Genomic DNA, 27,117 nt, shown 5'->3' with positions numbered 1-27,117 from the left:
GGCCGCCTCGCCACTCGCCGAAGCGCCTGCCACTCACCTGCGTCCGTTAACGGCCCAAACGGTTTCTCCATTCGAACGCCATTCGTTCCCCCAACCGCTCAGTTGACGTAATCACAGAGGCTCTGAGGAGAAGCTGCCGTCGCCGAAGTGCGTTGTGGGGGATGTAGTTTGATAAAGAACTGGGGACTTTCTTCTTCTTTTTCTTTTTCTTCTTCTTCTTCTTCTTCTTCTTCTATTATTATTATTATTATTATTATTATTATTATTATTATTATTATTGTTATTATTATTAATAAGAATAAGAATAAGAATAAGAATAAGAATAAGAATAATAGAAGAAGAAGAAGAAAAAGAAGAAAGTCCCCAGTTCTTTATCAAACTACATCCCCCACAACGCACTTCGGCGACGGCAGCTTCTCCTCAGAGCCTCTGTGATTACGTCAACTGAGCGGTTATTATTATTATTATTATTATTATTATTATTATCATCGCAGGCCGGAACTTTTTACCTCAGTTTCAGGGGAGAGGCGGGAGCGGAGCGGAAGTGGCGAGGCGGTCCGCCCGTGTTTTGCGTCCCCCTCCCTGGGAGAAGCCCTGCGGCGGGGAGGCCCTGCTGGACCTTCATGCCAGGGTTTGAGTTGGCGCCGGCGGACGGGGGTTGCCCCGTGGTGCTGCCGCCTGGGGAGACAGTGATAGGAAGAGGTGCCCTGCTGGGAGTAAGTGCCCCCCCCCGGCGGCGCTCCAGAGGCGTCTGGGGTAGGCGGGTGGGTCGGGGTGGAGTTGGCGTAAGAGGAAGAAGACGGTGCGGGTACTGGCGGAGATCTTAGATCATAGGACTGTAATGTTGGTCTGGATATCTGAAGGAGCATCTCCACCCCCATCGTTCGGCCCGGACTCTGAGATCCAGCGCCGAGGACCTTCTGGCTGTTCCCTCACTGCGAGAAGTGAGGTTACAGGGAACCAGACAGAGGGCCTTTTCGGTGGTGGCACCCACCCTGTGGAACGCCTTCCCTTCAGATGTGAAGGAAATAAGCAGCTATCCTATCTTTAAAAGACATCTGAAGGCAGCCCTGTTTAGGGAAGTTTTTAATATTTAATGCTGTATTGTTTTTAACACTCAGTTGGGAGCTGCCCAGAGTGGCTGGGGAAACTCAGCCAGATGGGCGGGATATAAATATATTATTATTATTATTATTATTTTGTTGGAGGGGACCACATGGGTCATCTAGTCCAGTCCTCAGCCATGCTGCAACCCTGCCCCCAGGGTGGGCTCGAACCACCGACCTTCCGGTTAACAGCAAGACGCACTGACCAATTGCACAAATATTTGCAGCTTAAATTCGTGATTCCCCCCCCCCCCAAAATGAGACCGTTGGTCCAGCTGGCCCGGTATGTTCCAAATCTGGCTGGGGGGGAAGGCTTTCCAACTTTTTGGCTGCAACTCTTTCGCAGCATCTCTCCCAGAGGAAAAAAAGCAGCTACTCCAGTTGGTGGTGGCAGGGAGCCTGCATGGCATGCAGAACGTCCTCAATTCAACCTCCTGAGTGGCATCTCCAGACTGGCCTGGGAGAGGGAGAGGCTCCCTATCTGAAATTCCAGAGAGCTATTGATGCCAGTTTGTGCAGACAATAACTGAGCTAGAGGGACCAGTGGTATAAGGCAGCTTTCTGTGTTTCTCCTACTGCAGTGGCTCTCCATAGATCTGGGCTTGGGTTACTCTCTTAATAATGTGTCTTGGAATCTCCACTTTTAGGTGAGAGACTGGGAGACTTGCAGTGGAAGCTGCTTTTTCCCTAGAGTCAACTAGGTTTAAACTGGATGTTTTAATATTATTGTATTAATGACCAAACATGCTATAACAGAATACACAACTAGATGCAATCTTTGTAATATAATAATAATAATAATAATTTATTATTTGTACCCCGCCCATCTGGCTGGGTTTCCCCAGCCACTCTGGGCAGCTTCCATAGAAACCAAAAATACACTAAAATATCACAGATTAAAAACTTCCCTGAACAGGGGTGCCTTAAGATGTCTTCTGAATGTCAGGTAGTTATTTATCGCTTTGACATCTGATGGGAGGGTGTTCCACAGGGCGGGCACCACTACCGAGAAGGCCCTCTGCCTGGTTCCCTGTAGCTTTGCTTCTCGTAATGAGGGAACCGCCAGAAGGCCCTAGGCACTGGACCTCAGCGTCCGGGCAGAACAATGGGTGTGGAGACGCTCCTTCAGTTATACTGGGCCGAGGCCGTTTAGGGCTTTAAAGGTCAACACCAGCACTTTGAATTGTGCTCGGAAACGTACTGGGAGCCAATGTAGGTCTTTCAAGACCGGTGTTATGTGGTCTCGGCGGCCTCCCCCAGTCACCAATCTAGCTGCCGCATTCTGGATTAGTTGTAGTTTCCGAGTCACCTTCAAAGGTAGCCCCACGTAGAGCGCATTGCAGTAGTCCAAGCGGGAGATAACTAGAGCATGCACCACTCTGGCGAGACAGTCCGCGGGCAGATAGGGTCTCAGCCTGCATACCAGGTGGAGTTGGTAGACAGCTGCCCTGGATACAGAATTGACCTGCGCCTCCATGGACAGCTGTGAGTCCAAAATGACTCCCAGGCTGCGCGCCTGGTCCTTCAGGGGCACAGTTACCCTATTCAGTACCAGGGAATCCTCCACACCAGCCCGCCCCCTGTCCCCCAAAAACAGTACTTCTGTCTTGTCAGGATTCAACCTCAATCCATTCGCCGCCATCCATCCTCCAACCGCCTCCAGGCACTCACACAGGACCTTCACCACCTTCACTGGTTCTGATTTGAAAGAGAGGTAGAGCTGGGTATCATCTGCATATTGATGGACACCCAGTCCAAACCCCCTGATGATCTCTCCCAGCAGCTTCATATAGATGTTAAAAAGCATGGGGGAGAGGACGGAACCCTGAGGCACCCCACAAGTGAGGGCCCAGGGGTCTGAACACTCATCCCCCACCACCACTTTCTGAACACGGCCCAGGAGGAAGGAGCGAAACCACTGTATAATAGTGCAGTGTTTCCCAACCTTGGGCCTCCAGCTGTTTTTGGACTACAATTCCCATCATCCCTTGCCACTGGTCTTGCTAGTCAGGGATGATGGGAGTTGTAGTTCAAAAACAGCTGGAGGCCCAAGGTTGGGAAACACTGTAATAGTGCTCCCAGCCCCTCTAGACGGTCCAGCGGTTTAATGACTGCCTCTTTCAGCGGATCTGGGAATGTTCCCTCACAGAGGGAAGCATTCACCACCCCGCAGAGCCCATCGCCCAGCCCTTCCCGGCTTGCTTTTATTAGCCAGGATGGGCAAGGATCAAGGAGACAGGTGGTTGGTTTCACGCGTCCAAGCAGCCTGTCCACATCCTTGGGGGTAACAGATTGAAATTGATTCCATGCAACTTGACCAGACAGCTCTAGCACTCTCCCGCCCCAGCCCTGCTCCCACGGTGGTGTCTAGCTCCTTCCGAATATGAGTGATTTTATCTGCAAAAAACTTTGCAAAATTGTTGCAGGAGATCTTGGGGTCTTTACAAGGCCCCAGTGGTAAAGGTGGTTCCGATAAATTGCGAACCACCTGAAAGAGTTTCCTGCTACTATTTTCTGCAGATGCAATAGAGGCGGTGAAGAAAGTCTTCTTCGCCGTCGCTATCGCCACTTGGTAGGCTCGACGTTGAGCTCTAACCTGTGTCCGGTCAGATTCGGAGTGAGTTTTCTGCCACCGGTGCTCTAGCCGTCTCAGCGATTGTTTCATCGCCCTCAGTTCCGAAGAAAACCTCGGGGCTGTCCGGGCTCCATGCAATCAGAGAGGGTGCTTCGGAGCCAGACAGTCAATAGCCCTGGTTAACTCCACATTCCAGCGGGCCACCAGGGAATCGGCTGAAAGGCCATCAACATGGGATAAAGCATCCCCTACCACTCCCTGGAAACCATTTGGATCCATTAAGTGGCGGGGGCGGACCATCCGAATTGGTCCCACCTCCCTGCAGAGGGGAAGTGTCGCGGAGAAGTCCAGTTGCACCAGGACAGTACAATCCTAGGAATTCTATCCTACAATTGTACAGTACAATCCTAGGAATTCTATCCAGTATATTTAGTCTTGTAGCTCCCAATGCATTTTTGCACTGCATAATCTGGTGTGCAAAGAGACAGTCTTCTGGTTGGAAAACCAGGTTTATACACATGCAAGGACACAAAGCAAAATTAGCTAAAGGCATACTGAGAGGCTCTCTTTTCCACCTTGTGTTATTGGTGTGTGTGAATTGCACTCTTAAGGGTGTACAGTGGTACCTTGGGTTACAGACGCTTCAGGTTACAGACGCTTCAGGTTACAGATTCCGCTAACCCAGAAATAGTACCTCGGGTTAAGAACTTTGCTTCAGGATGAGAACAGAAATAGCGCGCCAGCAGCAGCAGGAGGCCCCATTAGCTAAAGTAACTCCAGTTAAGAACAGTTTCAGGTTAAGAACAGACCTCCGGAACAAATTAAGTTCTTAACCCAAGGTAAAAGGTAAAGGTAAAGGTACCCCTGCCCGTACGGGCCAGTCTTGACAGACTCTGGGGTTGTGCGCCCATCTCACTTAAGAGGCCAGGGGCCAGTGCTGTCCGGAGACACTTCCGGGTCACGTGGCCAGCGTGACATTGCTGCTCTGGCCAGAGCCAGAGCCAGAGCCGCACACGGAAACGCCGTTTACCTTCCCGCTGGTAAGCGGTCCCTATTTATCTACTTGCACCCGGAGGTGCTTTCGAACTGCTAGGTTGGCAGGCGCTGGGACCGAGCAGCGGGAGCGCACCCCGCCGCAGGGATTCGAACCGCCGACCTTTCGATCGGCAAGCCCTAGGCGCTGAGGCTTTAACCCACAGCGCCACCTGCGTCCCCTCGCCACCTGCGTCCCCTTAACCCAAGGTACCACTGTACAAATCACTGCTGAAAGTAGTCTTGCTGTTTACAAGGCCATGGAACATGAGGATAGTCTTCCTGTTGCCCAGCAGTTCCTTGCATTGGCTGAAGCTGAGCAAACTGTTGCTGTTTCTTCATCTGATGTGTTAGGGAAGTTTGCACGAGTCCCTCACACATTAGAAGTGTATATGGTGGGGTTGTGGGATCCCAGTTAGTATCCTAGTTTTCTAGTTAGCAGCCCTACCCAGATTATGATATCTGTGCTGGCCCCATAGGCCACCTCCACGTGAAGGAGGATCCACATTGGTCCAAAATGGAGTTCTATGTACATAGAGCTACTTCATATGGCTGAATGTGCCATCTGAACAAAGGGGCTAGCTAAAATGACCAGTGTTCTCAAAGCTCGAGGTGGGTTGTGTAAACCCTCATAATTACACACAATTCTCTGCCCACAAGTCCGGAAGTAGTTCCAGTTGCTGCTGTCTGTTGCTGGGAATATTCTTAGCAGCTGGTGGAGAACACAGGGTGAAGAAAGCACTGTGAGGGGAGAGGGGCCTTTTCCCCATTCCCCCCACTTTCTCCTGAGTTGTGTTATCTTTCTGGTCAAGTGCACTAACTGTATTACACACTAGAGGTCACAATCCACTGATACTGTGAATATATCCCCCTCACTATACTTTTTGAAGCCCATAGAGTATGTTAGTTAACCCATTTGGAAGTACTCAGAGGATGTTCTTGGGAAGTGACTTCTCTAAATTCAATTATAATTGCTTTAATTACTTTTCCTCTTAGTTGTATTAGTTTCTTGTGTTGTATTAGTTTCTTGTGTTACACTTGGTTTTATATTGGTGCTTTTAATTACTACCCTACACTAGTTGTAGTTCTAGTTTATTAATTTCTGCTACTCTTCCCTTTGTAGGCCAGATAGAATTTATTCATAAGGCATGAATTTGGAGAGTGAACTTTTCCTTGTAGATGTCCTTTATAGTTAAAAAAAAAACACCCCACCCTTAATATATTCCTATAACCAACAAATATCCTACTTTATATTGACGCTCCAAGTATCTCTATAAGAGCTTAATAAGTAACTTTAATGTTGCAACTATACAAAGTATTCTAAACACCATTGTCTGGAATTACCAATTTTCCCTAGAATGAGTTATCTAAATAGAGGAAGGTTTTAGAAGGGTTTTTTTAAAATAAAAAAACAAAAAACAAGCACCTCTCCTTCCTCTGTCTGCATTCAGTTGAAACTCACAGGTATAAATAGAAGGTAGCTTCTTATTTTGATAAAACTCAGATTTCTATTTTTCTTTTCTTGGCTTTGATGAAAGTTTTAGCATTTAACTTGTCAACAAAGTGAACAATATTTTTATACTAAAAAGTGAAGCTAACAAATTTTGTTATCACAGTAAAAACTATATAGTAGCTTTATTATTTTTAGATATCTTTATTAGTGGGTTTTATGCCCCCACTGTTGACATCTGTCGGTTTTGTGTCTTTACAGATTACAGATAAAAGAGTATCCAGGAAACACGCTATTCTGAAGGTAGTTGGTGACCAGCTTAGCATCAAACCGGTAACTGTTTCCTATTCCTCAGTACAATAAAAATAATAAAAATCAGTCTTGGAGGTTCTGATTTTACATGTCTTTAATGCTCCAAACAGAGATTGGGATAAAAATGGTAGTCTGTTCCAAAATAAGGTAATTAGGCCTGACTCTGTAATTAGGCTATATCATCTGTAGTAAGAGTCTCTTCTTAATTGGCAGGTCCATGTAAACCCCTGTTTTTATCAGTCAACTGAAAATGACCAACTATTGCCAATGGATACTGATAGATGGCATCAGCTGAGTCCAGGTGACGGATTTTCCCTGCTAGTAGACAAATATATCTTCAGGGTTCTCTTCATTTCTTCAGAAGGGGAAAGTCTGCTAAGGTAATGCTATCTGTTTGAGTCAAGGTAATAGCCATTAGCAAAATATATTATTTATCTTGTTGGTTGTTTAGCACTACTAAGCTGTGCCATTTATTTCATGGAAAAATTAAGATGGTGTAAAAGGCTATTAATGTGCACAATGTTGTTTGAAGATTATGGTACAGTCATACTAGTATATATTATCTTAAATGTCTAATCCTCCTATGATGTTAGAAGATAGAAAAAAGAATATTTTCCCGAGAAGAGAAAACATAATAAGAGTTGCTATGCCAGAAAATTAAGTGCAAACGTGCAACATCGCAGTGACAGTAGAATTTTTTTCCTGTAGTATCCAAGAGAGAGAAAATTGCTTTTTTTTATCAAGTGTTAATGATAAATGGAAAGAAGTAGCATTGCTGACTCTTCTTTCTGCTTACAGAACAGTGTAGTTCAGTGGCTTTCAACCCGTGTGCCATGGCATCCTGGGGTGCCTTGAATGATGTCAGGGGTGCCATGGGCAACACTGGCCTCTGTCCCTCTTTGCTTTCCTCCCTCCTCTGATGTCTTCTTGCATCTCTGCTTCCTGAGGCTTGTACAGCTGTTTGTTGCAGCAGCCCTGGCTACAAGCTCAGCAGGCGGATGGTGCCTCTGGGGCTGGTCAGGGGGTGCTGATTGCCAGGAGCTGAGGTGGCCTCGGAGTAAGTAAGCAAGCCAGCCAGTCTACCAGCCCTTGCTGTTGGGAATGGACAGATAAGTCCCAGGCCCCTATGGGGCAGTGCGAGGAGGCATCTCTTTGGGGTGCAGGGGGGGGGGGACTCAGAGACCAGGGCAGCAGCAGTAGCTGCCTGAAGGACTCTCAAGGAGAGGCTGAGAAAACACTCCACAAGGGAGGGTGTCAGAGAAAGGGTAAGAGTCTGCCAGCTCTACAGGCAAGATGTGACATAACTGATTAGTGATACACCATGATTATTTTACGAAGAGCCTTTGTGTCACGCAATAGGAAAAATGGGAACCTCTGTGTAGAAGACATACCAAATCAAGCTACCTCATCACTTCAGCAAACCAAGATGCCTCGCAGACAGCCTTCATCCCAGCAAACAACATCCTCCAACAAGAGCCAACTTTTGGAAGTAAATTCACAATTAGAAGAAGCAGCTGAAATCCCAAAGAAGGTAACTTATAACCATTAGGGTGCATAAATTTAAATTTTTTTTTTCCTTTTTTCCATTGTTGGGGTGGGTGGGATGGATATTTAGTTGGGGATTAATTTTAGTATAATTGTTCTGTTTCTTTTTGTTGTTGTTGTTTTATTGGTTCTGTATAGTTTGTGTTTTGTTTTTAAGGGGCGGGATCAGGGCTGCCTGGGAGTGGGGCCCCAGCCAACACGATGGCTGGGACAAGTTCCACAGGGGGAGAAGCACTGGGACATCCGATCTCGGTGATCATGGGCAGGAGGCGGAGTTACGCTAAGACCAGACCATGTCATTACCGAGGAGGCAGGTTTAGTCGTTGTTTGAAGACTATCCCTGCCTCCGGGCCTGGCCTTGACCAGATGGATACTGGAATCAACAGGGGAAACCTACATGACCTGAAGGTGTTGCTGTGTAATGCCAGGTCAATGATGAATAAAACCACTGCCATCCACGACCTGATTGTGGATGGAGGATTTGACCTGGCATGTGTGACAGAGACCTGGTTGGAGGAAGCAGATGGGCCTGTCCTTGCCGCTGCTTGCCCACCAGGTTTCTCTTACGCACAGCAACCCAGGTCATGTGGGCGGGGAGGGGGGGTTGCAGTGATTTTTAGGAAGTCACTAGCTTGCACCAGGCGTCCTACTGGGAAGATCCAGTTTTCTGAGTGCATGTTCTGGAAGTTGGGCAATAGGGGCAGTACAGGATTCCTTTTGGTGTACCGACCTCCCCGCTGCACCAAGGATTCCCGGTCTGAGCTGCTTCAGGTCGTGGCGGATTTTCTCCTGGAGACACCTAGTTTGGTTGTCCTAGGAGATTTTAACATCCATGCCGACATGACCTTACAAGGGGCTGCTCGGGACTTCGTGGAAAGCATGGCCTCCATGGGGCTGTCCCTGAATAAGTTTGGCCCAACTCATAGTCATGGACATGCCTTAGACCTGGTGTTCACCTCTAGTGACGTGGGTGATCTGACACTAAGTAAAAGTGAAACAAAAGCAGTGCCATGGTCAGATCACTTCCTGGTGCAACTGGACTTCTCCGCGACCCTTCCCCTCTGCAGGGAGGTGGGACCAATTCGGATGGTCCGCCCCCGCCACTTAATGGATCCAAATGGTTTCCAGAGAGTGGTAGGGGATGCTTTATCCCATGTTGATGGCCTTTCAGCTGATTCCCTGGTGGCCCGCTGGAATGCGGAGTTAACCAGGGCTATCGACTGTCTGGCTCCGAAGCGCCCTCTCCGATTGCATGGAGCCCGGACAGCTCCGTGGTTTTCTTCGGAGCTGAGGACGATGAAACAATCGCTGAGACGGCTAGAGCGTCGGTGGCAAAAAACTCACTCCGAATCTGACCGGACACAGGTTAGAGCTCAACGTCGAGCCTACCAAGTGGCGATAGCGACGGCGAAGAAGACTTTCTTCACCGCCTCTATTGCATCTGCAGAAAATAGTAGCAGGAGACTCTTTCAGGTGGTTCGTAATTTAACGGAACCACCTTTACCACCGGGGCCTTGTAAAGACCCCAAGATCTCCTGCAACGATTTTGCAAAGTTTTTTGCAGATAAAATCACTCATATTCGGAAGGAACTAGACACTACCGTGGGAGCAGTGCCGCGGCGGGAGAGTGCTAGAGCTCTGTCTGGTCAAGTTGCATGGAATCGATTTCAATCCGTTAGCCCCGAGGATGTGGACAGGCTGCTTGGACGCGTGAAACCAACCACCTGTCTCCTGGATCCTTGCCCATCCTGGCTAATAAAAGCAAGCCGGGAAGGGCTGGGCGATGGGCTCTGCGGGGTGGTGAATGCTTCCCTCTGTGAGGGAACATTCCCAGATCCGCTGAAAGAGGCGGTCATTAAACCGCTTCTTAAAAAACCATCTTTAGACCCGGCCAGTATGGCCAACTATCGCCCAGTCTCAAATCTTCCTTTCTTGGGCAAGGTGATTGAGCGCGTGGTTGCTGAACAACTCCAGGCACGCCTGGAGGATGCGGACCATTTGGATCCCTTCCAATCGGGATTCAGGCCTCATCATGGGACTGAAACTGCCTTGGTCGCGCTGGTTGATGATCTCCGGCGAGCTAGGGACAAAGGTGAGAGTTGTTTCCTAGTTCTGCTGGATCTCTCAGCGGCCTTTGATACAATCGACCATAACATCCTTCTGGACCGTCTAGAGGGGCTGGGAGCTGGGGGCACTGTTATACAGTGGTTTCGCTCCTTCCTCCTGGGCCGTGTTCAGAAAGTGGTGATGGGGGATGAGTGTTCAGATCCCTGGGCCCTCACTTGTGGAGTGCCTCAAGGATCCGTCCTCTCCCCCATGCTTTTTAACATCTATATGAAGCCGCTGGGAGAGATCATCAGGGGGTTTGGGCTGGGTGTCCATCAATATGCAGATGATACCCAGCTCTACCTCTCTTTCAAATCAGAACCAGTGAAGGCGGTGAAGGTCCTGTGTGAGTGCCTGGAGGCGGTTGGAGGATGGATGGCGGCTAATGGATTGAGGTTGAATCCTGACAAGACAGAAGTACTGTTTTTGGGGGACAGGGGGCGGGCTGGTGTGGAGGACTCCCTGGTCCTGAATAGGGTAACTGTGCCCCTGAAGGACCAGGTGCGCAGCCTGGGAGTCATTTTGGACTCACAGCTGTCCATGGAGGCGCAGGTCAATTCTGTATCCAGGGCAGCTGTCTACCAACTCCACCTGGTACGCAGGCTGAGACCCTACCTGCCTGCAGACTGTCTCGCCAGAGTGGTGCATGCTCTAGTTATCTCCCGCTTGGACTACTGCAATGCGCTCTACGTGGGGCTACCTTTGAAGGTGACTCGGAAACTACAACTAATCCAGAATGCGGCAGCTAGACTGGTGACTGGGGGAGGCCGCCGAGACCACATAACACCGGTCTTGAAAAACCTACATTGGCTCCCAGTACGTTTCCGAGCACAATTCAAAGTGCTGGTGTTGACCTTTAAAGCCCTAAACGGCCTCGGCCCAGTATACCTGAAGGAGCGTCTCCACCCCCATCGTTCTGCCCGGACGCAGAGGTCCAGCGCCGAGGGCCTCCTGGCGGTTCCTTCATTGCGAGAAGCAAAGCTACAGGGAACCAGGCAGAGGGCCTTCTCGGTCGTGGCGCCTGCCCTGTGGAACGCCCTCCCATCAGATGTCAAAGCGATAAATAACTACCTGACATTCAGAAGACATCTTAAGGCAGCCCTGTTTAGGGAAGTTTTTAATCTGTGATATTTTAGTGTATTTTTGGTTTTTATGGAAGCCGCCCAGAGTGGCTGGGGAGACCCAGCCAGATGGGCGGGTACAAATAAATTATTATTATTATTATTATTATTATTATTATTATTATTATTATAGCAGACGTGAATAGATTGTGTTTTTGTTATGGACAAGTTGATGGAACTTTATGGGATGACTGGTATGGATACATATTGAGCATGATGGCATGGAATAGACCATTTCAAAGGTTCTGTTTCTGAATAATATTGCTTGTTCCTTTCTCAAATTAAATCTAGCAGCCCTGTCTTATGTGTTAGACTTGTTTTCCAAGTTGCATGAGGCAGACTGACTAAAACCAGCTGTACCACTCCACAAAGGAGACTTAATGTTGCATCTGGTCAACATGGAACTATTTTCCTTGTGAAGGAAATGTAATACAAAATGTACCCAAAATGATCTAGGATACATTTCCTTAGTTCCTTCTTTAGATATTATGCCAGTGCCTGCTACGCTAAACAGTGACATGTGTTTGGTGAATCACCAATTTTCATTTTAACAAGGTTTCTGTCTTGCGATGTGGGCTCTGTGGCAGTATGTGTGGCAGAATACATGCATCAAATAACAGGTCTTTCCACTTTCAAGATATTGTGGGTGGTCTCTTCCTGCTTTCCAGTGTTTAGCTGGGGAGAATGAAGTAAGAATGGATGTCACCAGTACCTTGGTGGGAGGGAAGAGCCTGTCTCTTAGCACTGTAGCCTCTTGCCTTTCAGCCTTGAGTAGATGAAACATTGCTTAACAAGGAATAGCACAAGTTACTGACATAGTTGCACAAATCCAGTTATGGAAATCCTAATGATGGTAATTGAATCCAATATATATTATGTGTATCCAAGTCCTATTGAAATTAATGGACCTAACATAATCTGTCAGTTAATGTCAGTGTCCTGAGTAGGACTCTTGTGTAGGACTAGCACTGAATTCCACTCATTTATTTCACAAATTAATGTCATATTTTTCAGTTTTCTGCTAGCATTTTTCCTCAAAGGAAAAGAGTGCTTCCAGCATGGATGCTGCAAGCAGACATAATAGTCCAAAGTTCATCAGCCTCAGGTTCAGGAAGAGGTGAGTGTGCAATTCACTTATTATGCAACAGTTATTCAGGGAGACTTTACTCTTGTCTTCATTGCATTCTGTCTTCTTAAAAATGTGGTTAACACAACTATACAAAGTCTGCACATGTTATCAGTTTGATAATACTGTGTTGTTTCCACTTCTTAGTCTCTCGACCATGAAACCCTGCAAGACTTTATGGTGCCCCCCTCCACATTATTGATTCTGAAAGCCTTGATAAAGGGAGAATTGGATGCTCCTGACCAAACTGATTGGTTGTATCCCCAGTTGAAGATAGCAGACCCATTGTCAGCTAGGTTGCTTCACCTGAAGGAAAATACATTTGAGGAGATATGCTTACTGAAAATATTCTAGCCATCCTTATATACATAATGAAGTTTTTCTGATAAAAAGTACAAAGAAACCAATTCTTTAATATAATAGCACCTAAAAGTATTGTTATGGTCCATATCCATTCTTCATTTTGTGTGTGTATGGGACACACACAATGGAACATAGAATTTAAGCATAAAAATATGAATATGTTATACAGGCAAAGTATTTGACCGGAAATGCAGAATAGCAAAATGGGTTTAGTTATTGTGACCTCAGCTGTCTTAATTATTTTAATTGTTTTATGAATAAAATATTGAAGGATCATTAGGTGGCCTAATGGGTATACATGCAGTCTGGGTAAAGATTCCTGCATTGTAGGGAATGACCCTCCGGGTCCCTTCCACCTTTACAATTCTGTCACTCAGTTCTATGATCAGTAAGAATAGGACTAAAAATTTTGTAGAAGACCTAGCATATAGATGATATAGAATAATCCAGTTACAGAATTGTAGAGTTGGAAGGGACCCCAAGGGTCATCTAGTCCAACCACTTGCAGTGCAGGAATCCGGCCCACATGACTCTGTTTAGTGAAGGAGGTTCCTGGAGTTGCTGGTTGGAAGCTGAAAACAATTGCAAAGAACCCAACTCTTCAGAAGTATAAGCATTTTTACAGTACTCTTGGCAGGTGAGTGCATATCTGGACCAAGTCTCAATCCACTGACTGGAGTTGAAGAGTCCATTTTCTTCTGTCCCGCATCACAGAGATTGGAGTGAGGTGTTCACCAATTGCTACAGGCTACTTAAATTATACTGTCTAATTTTGTGTTGCTCATGTTGAGGATGGTACTCAGTTTTGTGAAGATCCTTACAAATCAGCATTATACAAACTTGGATAGCTCAGTTGGTAGAGCATGAGACTCTTGATCTCAGGGTCATGGGTCCAAGCCCCATGTTGGGCAAAGGATTTCTGCATTTCAGAGGGTTGAGCTAGATGACCCTCGTGGTTCCTTCTAGCTCTACAATCTGTGATTCTAATATAATTGATTTTAAATAGCAGAACTGTGATGCATTGTTGTCTTTTTTTTTTTAATTGTATTGTATTATTGCATTGTAAAATATTACAACATGTGCAGTTCTTCAGAGTTTCTTCACCATTTCTGATAACTAATGTCATTTGCAATTTTTCATAGGAAATAGTGGAGAAATAAAACAAAGTCCAGGGAAAAAGCGAAAAAGGACTGAAAACGAAGATGCTGCCCTTGCTACACAGGTGTTGTAAACAGACCTGCTCTTAGTTGCAGATATTTATAACTACTGTTTGTATTGTGTTTCTATACCCTATGCAAACCCTTTTTGTGTATCAGGACTAGCAGTCAATAGAAGAGAGGCTCCCCTCTCCCATAATATGTGCACTGTGCCTTATCTGGTGTTGTTTTGTTGTTGTTGTTGTTTAGTCATTTAGTCGTGTCCGACTCTTCGTGACCCCATGGACCAGAGCACACCAGGCACTCCTGTCTTCCACTGCCTCCCGCACCTTGGTCAAACTCATGTTCGTAGCTTCGAGAACACTGTCCAACCATCTCGTTAGAGTACTAAATTTGTTCCATATTTGGAAGCTCTGTCATGAAAGCTTAACAAAAGAACGACATGAATTCTGTTACACTGAAGACTATCTTTCTCCGTGTCCCTTTGCAGTTAACGCACTGTTTTCCGTTCTGTTGCAAGAGTCAGACAAATTCGAACAGCCAGTTCCAAATGGTTATCATTGGGTGTGCAGTTCAAGTGCAAGTGCACTGAGTTATGGGTATAGAGTAGCCTCCTGGAAAGCCAGTTGCCAGGAAAGAGAGAATTCCTTCCAGTTCAAATGACTTCATGATACACGGACAAATGTAGGTGGCAAATATTTTTTGTGGCTTTGATTCTTGAAGTTGGAGTAGAGCCAAACAGCTTGATTTTAATTACACTTCCTTGGAAGTACGTATATCACATAGATTTTAATTGGTCTTATTTCCAAATAAATTTGCTTAGAATTTCAACCAGAGGGCAACCGAAGTTATAGCTTGAGTTAGTGGATAGAACTATCACAAAATTTTGTGTGGGATTTGGGAACTGCAGAACTAAAATTGGCTGGCAAAGCCACATTAGCTTTTGTACTTCTGTGTATTAGCCAAGAGAGATTCTATTAGAAGAATTGGATGTTTTCAGTTCACACTAACGAAAGCTAGTCACAAGAGAGATGCTCATGTCCAATCCTTCAACATCTGCTTTGAAGATACACATATGTTTAATGTTGGTAACTTCAAATCCCAGTATTTTCTTGGCACAGTAGTGGAAATTATTCTTGAAACTCTTCCTGCAATACTAATTGGACATTTTTCAGTCAGGTGTGTTAAAGCATACAATGGAGGCTGTCTTTGAAGACACAGGTGAAAAGCTAAGTTGCTCAGGATAGCTTTGGAACTGTGTTTGCCCTTCTACTCTATCAAGCACAGAGGCATGCATGGTCTCTTTCAGTAATGTTTCAAGCCAACTTCATCTTTCCCAATTCAGATTCTTAATGCTGTAAATGTTGCTTTCTCTAAATATGGAGGTAGTGCCCCCTGCTCTCCACATCTCCATTCAAACCCTTCATCAAATCCCTTCTTTCAGGTCTGTGGCTTCATTTCAAGTTAGCGTGCATAGGATTGCAGCCATAATTGTGACCAAGGTTAAATACATATAACTATAGGCTCCCCTTGACTCTTCTTCCTACCTTCTGTTGTTTTCCTAATAGTTTATTTATATTAATAGCTCAGTGGGGGCAGGGACTTGTTATGCTTTTGCTCTATAAAATGCCATGTACGTTGATGGATTAATCCAACTTCACTAGGCACTATTCTTCTGCAGTGTTGTGGACTGAAATCTGTTTCATGAATAATTTCACACTTATTTCCACAGGATATAAAACATCTATCTGCTGAACCTATTGTGAGAAAAATGGAAAAGAATGAAAGCAAAAAGTTACCCCAAAGAGCTGTAAGTCCTACAGGGCAATGTAATCGTCAACTTCATAATGAAGAGTTACAGCTCAACACAGATGGACTCGCTTGCCAGCCTGCTGAAACAGATACAACTCATAAAAATGAAAACAGTTTGGAGAATGTTAAATGTAATCCTGAGCAATTTCATCAGGACATGTCACAAACTCCAGTTCACCAGGGTGAGAGTCAAGAGCTTCCTCTCAATCCGTCTACCGAGACTGGCAATTCTAATGTAACTGGAAGTCAGGATGTACCACAAAACACTAACAAAACCGGACACCAGAGGACAGCTTGCCTCTATGGGAGAAGCTGCTACAGGTAAAATCAAATTGTAAATCTTCTAAGTGAACTGATTCAGATAACCTCCTGCTATATAGTAATGTGGGACGCGGGTGGCACTTTGGGTTAAACCACAGAGCCTAGGACTTGCCGATCAGAAGGTCGGCGGTTCGAATCCCCACGACGGGGTGAGCTCTCGTTGCTCGGTCCCTGCTCCTGCCAACCTAGCAGTTCGAAAGCACATCAAAGTGCAAGTAGATAAATAGGTACCGCTCCGGCGGGAAGGTAAACAGCGTTTCCGTGTGCTGCTCTGGTTCGTCAGAAGCGGCTTAGTCATGCTGGCCACATGACCCGGAAGCTGTCTGCGGACAAACGCCAGCTGCCTCGGCCAATAAAGCGAGATGAGCGCCACAACCCCAGAGTTGGTCACGACTGGACCTAATGATCAGGGGTCCCTTTACCTTTTATATAGTAATGTAGTCTGTGGGCAATGGAGATCTTATACTGCCAGCTCTTAGGTTAAAAGCCTGCCTTAATTAAGCTAGAGTGAGCAGATGAGTGGCAGATGAGAAGTGAATCTAGGGGATTTTATTGAGATAGATAGATAAAGAGTGTGATGCTCTGTTAAGCAATATGCAGTTTAGGTAAATAAAAAACAATTTCCTCCAGGAAATAGAAACAGAATTCTACAAGGCAATAATAGCATTGTAGCTTGTACTATGAATAGCCTTTAAAAAATTGTACTGAAGTTTTGGTGTGGAAGATAAAGTTTAACAAACATTGTGCTAAACTTCTGCACTTAGATAGGGTCTATTGAGTTTAGTGGGCAGATCCGCAAATCTGGAAAATGTTCTTGCATTGCAAGTAAAATGAATATTGGAACAGAGCTTATCAACCATCTGCCAGGATGTACTGTTTGCTTAACTCGTAATGGCTATCATGTAACATGCACCAGGGACTGCAAGTGCTCTGAACATTTTATATACAGTTGGATAATGCTGGGGAAAGTCCTCTTTGAGTAGACAGAGACATATCTGAGGTATTTGTAACAATGGATGTATTATCTGTTATTCCTCAACATTCTATAAGTAATAATGAAAGGAAATCCAATCTGGATGCACTCCTGTGATAAAAGTGGATCGGAAGCAAGAAGGAATGGCATGCTGAAGAATTACTGAAATAGCTATACTTTTCAGGGGAAGAAAGAACAGGATATTAGTGTTCTGTCCTGTAGATCACCATAACCAGGGGGCTGCATTTAGAAGATACATGCTTGATTTAGTTTGTTGCATGGCATGGCATTTTTCTAGCTCTGTTTATATGAACTACATATTTTCAGTATAGCTTATGGTGTCTTTTTAATTTCCCAGGAAAAATCCTATACATTTTCAGCAGTTCAGTCACCCCGGAGATAGTGATTATCATGATACGGAATCTGTAACTCAAGCTGACAATGATAACAGACCTGAGTGCCCTTATGGAACTGCTTGCTACAGGTTAGAAATTTTGCCTACTACAAATTATTACTTTTAATATTTTAAGAGAGGGCATGTACTTATATCTCTGGAATTTTATTTTAAATTGTGATAATTAAATATTTCAAACCTATCCTGACATTTGATGTGTCAAATTTGCCTTATAATGATAAGCTTAAAAACACCTGGTGAATATATTACCTTTGCAGATAAAATTTTAAATTACAGCTTTGTCTAAACTGTTGTTAAGGGCTGTGAAACCATGGCAAACCATAGATAACAGTTCTGGATGGTTTTGCAATGTTGGAGACTGTTTCTTGACCAAGTTTGAGCGACAAACCATGGTTAAGTGTTGTGTCTACACTGGACAGTTTTGGCTTGCTTCAAACAGGGTATTTGCTCTGTTTCACTTGAGATCAGATGGGTGAATACAATAGAGGTCTTTTTGATAATGGCACTGAAACTGTGGAATGTCCTCTCCAATGAAATACTCCAGATTTCCTTTCTGGGTTTTGGGTAACTGTTGGAGGACTCTTCAGAGCAGAATGTCCCATTGTCAGCTCCAATTTATAACATGGGAGCCACTTTAAAAATGTTATCATGTGTGTCCATTGCTCCCCATTCTCCCAGCTCAATCAAATTCAGAGAATGAAAGGGCTGTATCAGCTGTATAGAAAAGAAAAATTTAGCAGGCACAGCTGGTTTTGTATGGGTGAGAAGCTTGTTGAATTTCTCTCCCCTGCACAACTACAAAAAATACAGGGGTAGCAAATTGAAGTCCAGTGCCTTATAGGTAAAGGACCCCTGGATGGTTAAGTCCAGCCAAGGCGAGGGAGCCGGTGTTTTTCCACTGACAGTTTTCTGGGTCATGTGGCCAGCATGACTAAACCGTTTTTGGCATAATGGAACACTGTGATGAGTGCCAGAGCACATGGAAATGCCATTTACCTTCACGCCACAGTAAAGGTAAAGGTAAAGGTACCCCTGCCCGTACGGGCCAGTCTTGACAGACTCTGGGGTTGTGCGCCCATCTCACTTAAGAGGCCAGGGGCCAGCGCTGTCCGGAGACACTTCCGGGTCACGTGGCCAGCGTGACATCGCTGCTCTGGCCAGAGCCAGAGCCAGAGCCGCACACGGAAACGCCGTTTACCTTCCCGCTGGTAAGCGGTCCCTATTTATCTACTTGCACCCGGAGGAGCTTTCGAACTGCTAGGTTGGCAGGCGCTGGGACCGAGCAGCGGGAGCGCACCCCGCTGCAGGGATTCGAACCGCCGACCTTTCGATCGGCAAGTCCTAGGCACTGAGGCTTTAACCCACAGCGCCACCTGCGTCCCAGTACACAGTAGTACCTATTTATCTACTTTCGAACTGCTAGGTTGGCAGGCGCTGGGACCGAGCAGCGGGAGCACACCCCGCTGCAGGGATTCAAACCGCCGACCTTTCGATCGGCAAGTCCTAGGCACTGAGGCTTTAACCCACAGCGCCACCTGCGTCCCAGTACACAGTAGTACCTATTTATCTACTTGCACTGGTGTGCTTTTGATGTGCTAGGTTGGAGCAGGGACAGAGCAACAGGAGATCACCCCATCACACAGATTTGAACCGCTGACCTACTGATTGGCAAGCCCAAGAGCCTCCGTGGTTTAGACCACAGTGCCACCCACATCTCTTTTACAAAGTGCCTTATACAAAGTGATAGAAGCAGGGCTTTTTTTCAACCTGAACTTGCTGGAACTCAGTTCTGGCACCTGACAGGTGGGTGCCATTGCCATTATAAGAGAACAAGGAAGGAGTTCATTGTGAGTTCTGGCACCTAGTTTTCTAAAAAAATAGCACTGAATAGAAGTACAGTAATCACTTTCCACAACTGGGGCACCATTTCCTGAGTTGACTAGACCCAACAGAAGATGAGTGTAGGTTCTCAGAAAAGTTTGACTTGGCAGCACCAGAAAGATGTACCCAGAAAATGAGACTTGGTACACCACTTTCGAAGAACCACATGTAACTCTAAAAAAGCAACTCTAGGGCGAGGGGAGATTAGGGTGGGGGGGAGATTATGGGTTGTATCTGGTGGTTGCATGACCTGCAACCTATCTTTCTCTTCCCTTCCCACTACCACTTGCACAAGGTTCCTCTGCCCCATTTCAGGAGATTTCCCCCACCCCCTCCACACTCAAGCACACTACAGCCCTGTACAACAAATCCCACACAGTTCAGGAGCCCTTCCTAAGCCTCTGGAGAAGATTTTCAGGGCTGCAGAGGAGAAGGAGGCTTGGGGAAGAAAAAAAATAGTAGTCTGAATTGCCTTCTGCAACCAGTAGATATAATTTTGTTTTGCATGTGCAAATTACACAATACATTGATATTAAAAAAACACATACAGTAAAACCACATAGTTGATTGGTTTACATTCAAGGCCTCTTAAAAGTAATTTAATTTTCCTGTTTTCTAAATACTCAATACTTTGTACTGTTTACCCTCTTAATCTTTCCATTTTTGATAGATATGTACATCATTCTTCAATACATTTAGATTGTCCAACAATAAAAACTTAAACTAAGGGCTCAGATTGAAATCTTATTCATCTGGAAGTGAAAAAACAAACCTCCAGTTTGATTAAGCAACATTGTACTTGTCCTCCCTTTTTAACAAAGATGAAAAGCATTTATTTTGCCTGCCTTTTTTCTTTCTCTCCCTGAAAGGATCAGTTAAACACTCTGAAGTTACAGTACACAAAATGACTGATTCCTCCTCCCTCTTAAACACAACCCCCTGGAGCATTGTGGTTGTAGGTTTCAGTGGTTAGAAAATATTATTAAAGTTACGAAGACTCTACAATGGGAAGATCAGGTTTCATCTCTTTGCCCCCACCCTGCCTTTTCTTTGCAGGAAAAATCCACAGCACAAGCTGGAATACAAACACACTGTAGCACCAGGTAAAGTGCTTTGGTTTCATTATATAGGAAATGTAGAATCTATATCTGTTAATACAACTGAGTGAGGAGGACCGAACAGTGGGCCTAGCTGGTGCTCAGCATGCTCATAAAAAGGGATGCTTTTCGTTGTTAAGATTTTCAAGCTAAAAATTAAACTAGCCAACAAAATCAAATGCTCAAATGGGACAAATATAATGCAGATGTATTGCAGCTGAGATACAAGAACCTGTCCATACCTATATGCAGTAACGTAACTATTTCTCAGAGTCTAAATGGGTTTGCAGCGCAGTCCTTTGCATGTTCACTCAGAAGTAAGTCCTACTGTGTTTGGTGGGATGTACCCCCTTATGTGTACGTAGGGTTGAAGTCTTACAGTGTGATCCTATGCACATTTACTTTGAAATAAGTCCATCAGAGGAGGTTACTTGCTCCTCAGTAAATGTGCTCAGATAGCAGTCTTGGACCTTCTTCCCCCAGGCTTTTAGGCAAACTGCTTTTGAAAGTCTGCTTTCAAAGACAGCCAACGGCATGGCAAATGTGGTACATGCCTATTGTTCAAATAAAAAAAGAAAAAATCCCATAGGGCTATTGCAAGCACCTTGCATAAGTAATAATTCAGTTCTGTGAATGGAGCAGTGTCCATGCTCACAGTACAGGCATCATACATGGGGACTTGGTTCAAAGGGTTACCATATTTTTCGCCCTATAGGGCGCACCGGCCCATAGGACGCACTTATATTTTGGGGGGGGGGGATAAAGAAAAAAAATTTATTTCCCCCCCCCCAAGCCCCAAAGAGCAAAGAAGCCATGACAGTGAGCGGGCTGGATCCCGCTAGCTGTCTTGGCTACGTTTTTAGCCTCGGTGCTGGGGGTCCGGGAGCGAAGGCGAGGTTGCGCTCAACTTCGCCATTGCTCCCGGAGCTTGCGGGGCTGGGGGCGGGGGAAGCCCGAGCTTCCCCCGACCCCGGAACGGGTCCGAGAGCGATGGCAAGGTTGCACTCAACCTCGCCATCGCTCCCGGAGCTTGCTGCTATCCGAAGCCCGGGGAGCACGGCGCTGTAGCCTGCTTCACACCCCGGGCTTCGGACAGCTATCCGCAAGCCTGCGGCGCCCGGCGGGAACTCCTGCCGGGCTCTGCAGGCTTACGGATAGCTGCCCTAAGCCCGGGGTGCACAGTGCCGCGCTCCCTGGACTTCAGGCTGCAGGCAGCTATCCGCAAGCCTTCGGAGCCCGCGGGAGTTCCCCTGGGCTCCGCAGGCTTGCAGATAGCTTCCTGAAGCCTGCATTCGCCCCATAGGACGCACACACATTTCCCCTTCATTTTTGGAGGGGGAAAAGTGTGTCCTATAGGGCGAAAAATACGGTATATGTGCACCCAAAAATCTCATATAGCCAAAATTACATTTGGAGCCGCCTCGTGGCCAGCCAGACCATCTTTTATATGGCAGCTAGTGAGGGTGGGGTGGAGATCAGAGGTGGGATGAAGCTGGAAGCCCCAAGCAGACCTGGTGCTTTTCACACTGGATCTGCTTAGGTTTTCCAGCTTCCTCCCACCTCCCATCCTTCCTCTCTTCAGCCCACGTTTAACCACATATGGTTTAAATATTGTGTATTAAATGTGCAGAAGATGCAAATTCCCTGCTCAGGACTTTCTTGCCTCTTCTTCCCCTTTGCCACCCCCTGTACCTCTCAAAAGCCTTGGGGGAAAGCCATGACTATTTAAACTGGTATGATACTGCTTTAAATGTGTTTTGCAGATGGGGCCTTGGATGAAAATCACATACACACACTGCCATTAGCTAAGGAAGAAAGCCCCTATTGGTGTCAAAGGACGGGTTTAGGGTTTGTTTGATTTTTTTTACAGAGGCTAATAGCAACTGGGGGCGTGTTCATTGGGATTGCAGCTGAGAAGAGAAGAAGAAGAAGAGTTTGGATTTGATATCCCGCTTTATCACTACCCTAAGGAGTCTCAAAGCGGCTAACATTCTCCTTTCCCTTCCTCCCCCACAACAAACACTCTGTGAGGTGAGTGGGGCTGAGAGACTTCAGAGAAGTGCGACTAGCCCAAGGTCACCCAGCAGCTGCATGTGGAGGAGCGGAGACACGAACCCGGTTCACCAGATTACGAGACTGCCGCTCTTAACTACTACACCACACTGGTGACTAAGCATCTCCCCATGCACTGTGGTCTCATTGAAAATTACCCACTTCCAAGAACTTCCTGTGTAGTTTGGCTCTCAGATACTATTAAAATATGGAACGGTTCATTTCTATTGTTGCCTTGGTAATGGTATTTTTTTTGTTTCTTTAGAACCTGAGAGGAGGCAGACAAGACCGAAGGCTATTAAAAAAGGTTAGGGTACTGTGTATTTCCAAATGGTACAAGATAAATAGCTCTGAGTAACTTCTCATGTACTTTCTGTAAGCAGACAACTTGCAGAGGTTTGGTTTCTCTTTGAAATAAGATTTACTTTGAACAATATTAATAAGAAAATATACAGGAACAAATTATGGATTTGCTTTTAAAGCCCACCTTTCTTCAATCATGGAACTTGAGGGTGTTTGCTGGTGGTCTCCATGGAGTCAGCCACTGCTGAAACCCAGAACTGCCCTAGCTAGGACCTCTCCTGCATTTAAAGAAGAGTGGAGCTCTTCTTATCATTCATTTGTATATTGCTGGGTCTCCACAGTGCTAATCCTAATATTCAAATATTCTATATGATTAATACAACAAGCTTGACTTAAAAAAGCTTTGTAAAGGAACAGTGGGTCCCTACTGAATTCACATACAAAGACATGGGGTGGGATTCAGCTAATGAGTCCCATCAGAAGCCCTGCATAAGGACTTCCACTTCCACAAAGGAGCTTCCCCACCTCCACATGCCCCCGTGCTCCCTGAAATTTTCTCATCTAGAAAAGTTAAAATGCATACAATAGCAAATTTGCTTACAAATCCGAATGGTTTCTGATTTGGGCACTCCTTTCTTGATAGCCATTTAGAATTCTTAGTGTAGATATGGGTGGCCCAGTAGCTCAATTAATTTTAGAAGGAGAGTTTATCCCCCTCCACACACACTCCCATTAAAATAATGAAGTCTGCATAAGGTAATGACTGGTCCTTCAATCACACGATGTCCTTGCTTGCTAGCCCTTGCCTCCTAGGCAGTTATTGCCAAGATGGAGAAGGAGAGGCACAGTGGGAGCATGGAGACAAAATGGGGCGGATCTGGCAAACCTGCCTGTTGGTTCCTGTGACTTCTCCCAAGACTTAAAACTTGTTGAAGGTTAGAATAGATGAATGGCATCTGTGTGTTCTTCATCTTGCAGCCACATAGAGTTCCATTCCATTAACCTTTATTACACTCTGCAATACACAACGAACCAAAGTTCATATTTCCCTGTGAATCATCTCACTGGGAAGGGGAGGTGTCACCTCTTACATACCCAACTGATCGCTGTGCTCTGCAGGAGAGGGCCTCCAGTAGTTACAATCTCATCAGGAAGTTGGTTCATGTGATGTAGCAGCACCTACCCATTTGAACTCCCCCCATTATATATCACTTTCTTTTCTGTGCCTCTTGAAGACCACCCTTTTCCAACAAGTCTTTTAAGTAGATTTTTTTAATCATAGTCTTTATCTGTATTTACCTGGGAATTTAACTTGTATATGGTTTTTATTTATTATTTTGAATAACTTTGGAATATTTCATGTGAAGCACTTCATAAATTAAGCAATTTTTTTAAAAGGTAAGTGTCCTGTCTTCCACTGCCTCCCGCAGCTTGGTCAAAATAATATGATTAGGGTATTTCAAATATTTTTGCAGGCCTACAGAAAACCTGGCAAAATCTATTGACTTTCAACAGTTAGAAGGCTTCTGCTTTGCAAGGCAGAATAGAGACTGATGGCCATTCAGGTTAAAACCTGAGTACAGTGGTACCTCGGGTTAAGTACTTGATTCGTTCCGGAGGTCCGTTCTTAACCTGAAACTGTTCTTAACCTGAAGCACTACTTTAGCTAATGGGGCCTCCTGCTGTCGCCGCACCGCTGGAGCACAATTTCTGTTCTCATCCTGAAGCCAAGTTCTTAACCCGAGGTACTATTTCTGGGTTAGCAGAGTCTGTAACCTGAAGCGTATGTAACCCGAGGTACCACTGTACATCTTTACTTAGAAATGTGAAGGCCCAAGAGGGGAAAACCACATGCACACAAAAAGATTTCCACTATTTTTTCTAAAGCCTCCTCCTCCAGCCTGGAAACTTTTGAACTATGACATGTAAAAGGATATAGAAGCAAGTTTCAATCCAGGCAAACCTTCCATTTTTAGAAATCCATGATAAATATGAAAACCACAAAGAAGCAGAAATCAATAGCTGAGAAAATAAGGCTACTTAAATTTAAAGTAGTATTCATAGAGTCTTGATCTCTCCTGTTGCATTTTCTCAGTTCTTTTTATTGGAAATGATTGCTTTATGTCTGCTTAATACTGGAGCACTGGGGAAGATAGTATCCACAGGATATAATACTTTTCCTTCTTTTGTACTATAATATTGATTATTTCTCCTGTTTTTATTGGTTTGCCTGCTCATAAACTGCTAAAATGAGATACCAGATTCCTTACGATTTATCAGCTTGTAGAAGCTTGCAGCTCCATTTGTCACAATAACAGTTTAAAAAGTCAGTTCAGTTTGTACTTCTAGTCTGAATAAGCCATACTTTTAATATGCCAAACATGATCTTTTAATGGCAAACCAAGTAATACATAATACAGTTTATGTTCCTAAAGTAACAAAGAGAATTTGATCTCTAAAGGACACTTGACAGCTGTATCAGGTTATCTGTGAGAAATGTGCTGATTCCTGGACATTTGTTTGTTAACATTGACAGTTCAAGTATATGAAATTGTAGTGCAAGACATGTGAAAATCGGTTAGCCGTGTGTACCTTGCATTGAAAAGGACCACCAGTTTAGCATGGGAAATAGTTCTTGTAAGGCCCCTTTCCTGAATATCTTCCTTACAACTTTTCAGCTACGCTTCTTTCTTTTTCAGTCTATAATGGGTAATAGTGAGTTAGCAGAAGGTCCCCTTACCTTTCCTAAAATTCACTCTAGTGAAGGAGGTTAGTGTTAGAAAAAAACAGAGGCATCTACCTGCTCCAGCCCATGTGTTCATGTAGCTAGGAGTTTTTGCCACTCACTGCATAGAAGGTTCTGCTATCACTGGGAAACTCCCAGTTCCTAGGCTCTCTGACATTAATGGATGTCCACACCATGCAAGCATCCAGGATTTAAAGATGCTGCTGTAATCCCTACCACCATGCCATCAGGATAAATTTTAGCAAAGGGCAGTAGAGAGTGTTTGTCAGCAGCAGAATTGCTGGACCTGCGACAGGCCCAGCACCAGTTGGGCCCAGATTTGAGTGGAATTGTAGGCTTGGCTCATAATGACCTTGATTTACAAATTTTGGACAAATTTTCATATTGTTGCTCATATTGACGAAAATGTAGCATCTATATACACTCGTAAAGCAGATTTAACTGTAAAGTAACTTGTACTGGGAAGATCAAATGTTAAGTGATATGATTTAGTTGATACATTTCAAATATTAAATAATATTGTGGTATTACACCACTATCATTCTAGTTTTTAATCTTCTTTTAAGGGTGTTGACTTTTTTACTCTACAGGAAGAAGTGTTTTGGATGATGATAGTGATAATGACGGTGAGCCCAATGAATACAACTTGAATGACAGCTTTATAGATGATGATGACGAAGAGGAAGAAGAGTGTGACCCTACTGATGAAGACTCTGACTGGGAGCCAGATTTTGAAGACAAGGATAATGAAGATGTTGCCACACTTCTGAAAGAAGCACAGAAGATTGTTAAAAGCAATAAGTAGTTGTACATGCTTTGCAAATGTAGTGCACAATTCAGTTGAAATACATGAAACGTCCTGAATTCAATTTGGTTTAAATGGTTCACTTTAACCCTTAAATCAAGTTGGCATAAATGTTCTCTTGATTCTGTCCCTTGCATTTAAGAAGACAAGAGGCAATTTGGAAGACAGTCATAATAATTTATTGATACCAATTTATATCTCAAGATATTGAGACCAAATAGATTGTTTAATGAAGAAAAATATATTGATCAGGTTGAGAGAGGTTACTCCAACCCGATTAGTGTGAAGGGGATGAAAGCATTTAAATCTGTCTTAATAGTGCCAGTTGAGTGGTAATTTCCCCTCTAAGAATAGTGGTTTAGATGAGCCTTTACCTCGAAATCATCTCTTAAATTTTGCACTCATGTATACTTAATTTATGTAAATCTTAAATGCTGTTTCTTCACAGCTGGTAATGTCTGAGAGAAAGTCATGTATCTTGAGTTGTAACACTTAACACTACTGATTTTGATGCCTGATGTACTGTGCCACATACGGCGTTGAGGCTTAAACTAGGAAGTTTTTATTTACATTACTAAAGTTCATCTTCATGTTAAATAAAGGGAACATTATGTTGCATATACGTAATCATCATATATGGTAGATCATGACAGTTTTAGATGGACAGTTAAACCAAGTTGGAATTTGGTTCATTAGCTGCCAAACTGGTAACCAGGTTGTAAACAATCGCTGTCTTTCATATTCCAGCTAATACTACAAACTGCATTTGTTTTCTCTCTGTATTTCAGAATAATATTTATAAATTTATGATGAAAGCAA

General features: G+C 44.6%; 1 protein-coding gene across 3 annotated transcripts; it reads left to right on the top strand.

Annotated features, from left to right (window-relative positions):
• The first annotated feature begins 30 nt into the window (after positions 1 to 30).
• On the top strand, positions 31 to 27,117 carry APLF (aprataxin and PNKP like factor). 3 transcript variants are annotated; one of them, XM_079969930.1, is made up of 11 exons: positions 31 to 147; positions 6,425 to 6,496; positions 6,689 to 6,855; positions 7,835 to 8,006; positions 12,262 to 12,364; positions 13,879 to 13,958; positions 15,626 to 16,026; positions 17,358 to 17,483; positions 20,352 to 20,398; positions 22,710 to 22,751; positions 26,084 to 27,117. In XM_079969930.1, the coding sequence occupies exons 3-11, from the start codon at positions 6,743 to 6,745 to the stop codon at positions 26,296 to 26,298; spliced, it is 1,299 nt and encodes a 432-aa protein (XP_079826056.1). In that variant the 5' UTR covers positions 31 to 147; positions 6,425 to 6,496; positions 6,689 to 6,742; the 3' UTR covers positions 26,299 to 27,117. The 3 variants fall into 3 exon arrangements, with proteins under 3 accessions (XP_079826056.1, XP_079826055.1, XP_079826054.1); XM_079969929.1 differs by lacking the exon at positions 31 to 147 and adding an exon at positions 537 to 716 and having other exon boundaries at positions 22,710 to 22,777; positions 26,084 to 26,227; XM_079969928.1 differs by lacking the exon at positions 31 to 147 and adding an exon at positions 539 to 716.

Source organism: Podarcis cretensis, assembly GCF_951804945.1.
Source record: "Podarcis cretensis genome assembly, chromosome: 3".
Lineage (NCBI taxonomy): Eukaryota > Metazoa > Chordata > Lepidosauria > Squamata > Lacertidae > Podarcis > Podarcis cretensis.
Note: the sequence above shows the minus strand (reverse complement) of the source record. Positions and strands in the feature narration are given on the sequence as shown.

Coding starts and splice junctions, on each gene's coding strand:
- APLF (XM_079969928.1), top strand. CDS start 624: ATGCCAGGGTTTGAGTTGGCGCCGGCGGACGGGGGTTGCCCCGTGGTG. Junction 8,007..12,261: donor CAGCTGAAATCCCAAAGAAG/GTAACTTATAAC, acceptor CATATTTTTCAG/TTTTCTGCTAGCATTTTTCC. Junction 16,027..17,357: donor TATGGGAGAAGCTGCTACAG/GTAAAATCAAAT, acceptor TTAATTTCCCAG/GAAAAATCCTATACATTTTC.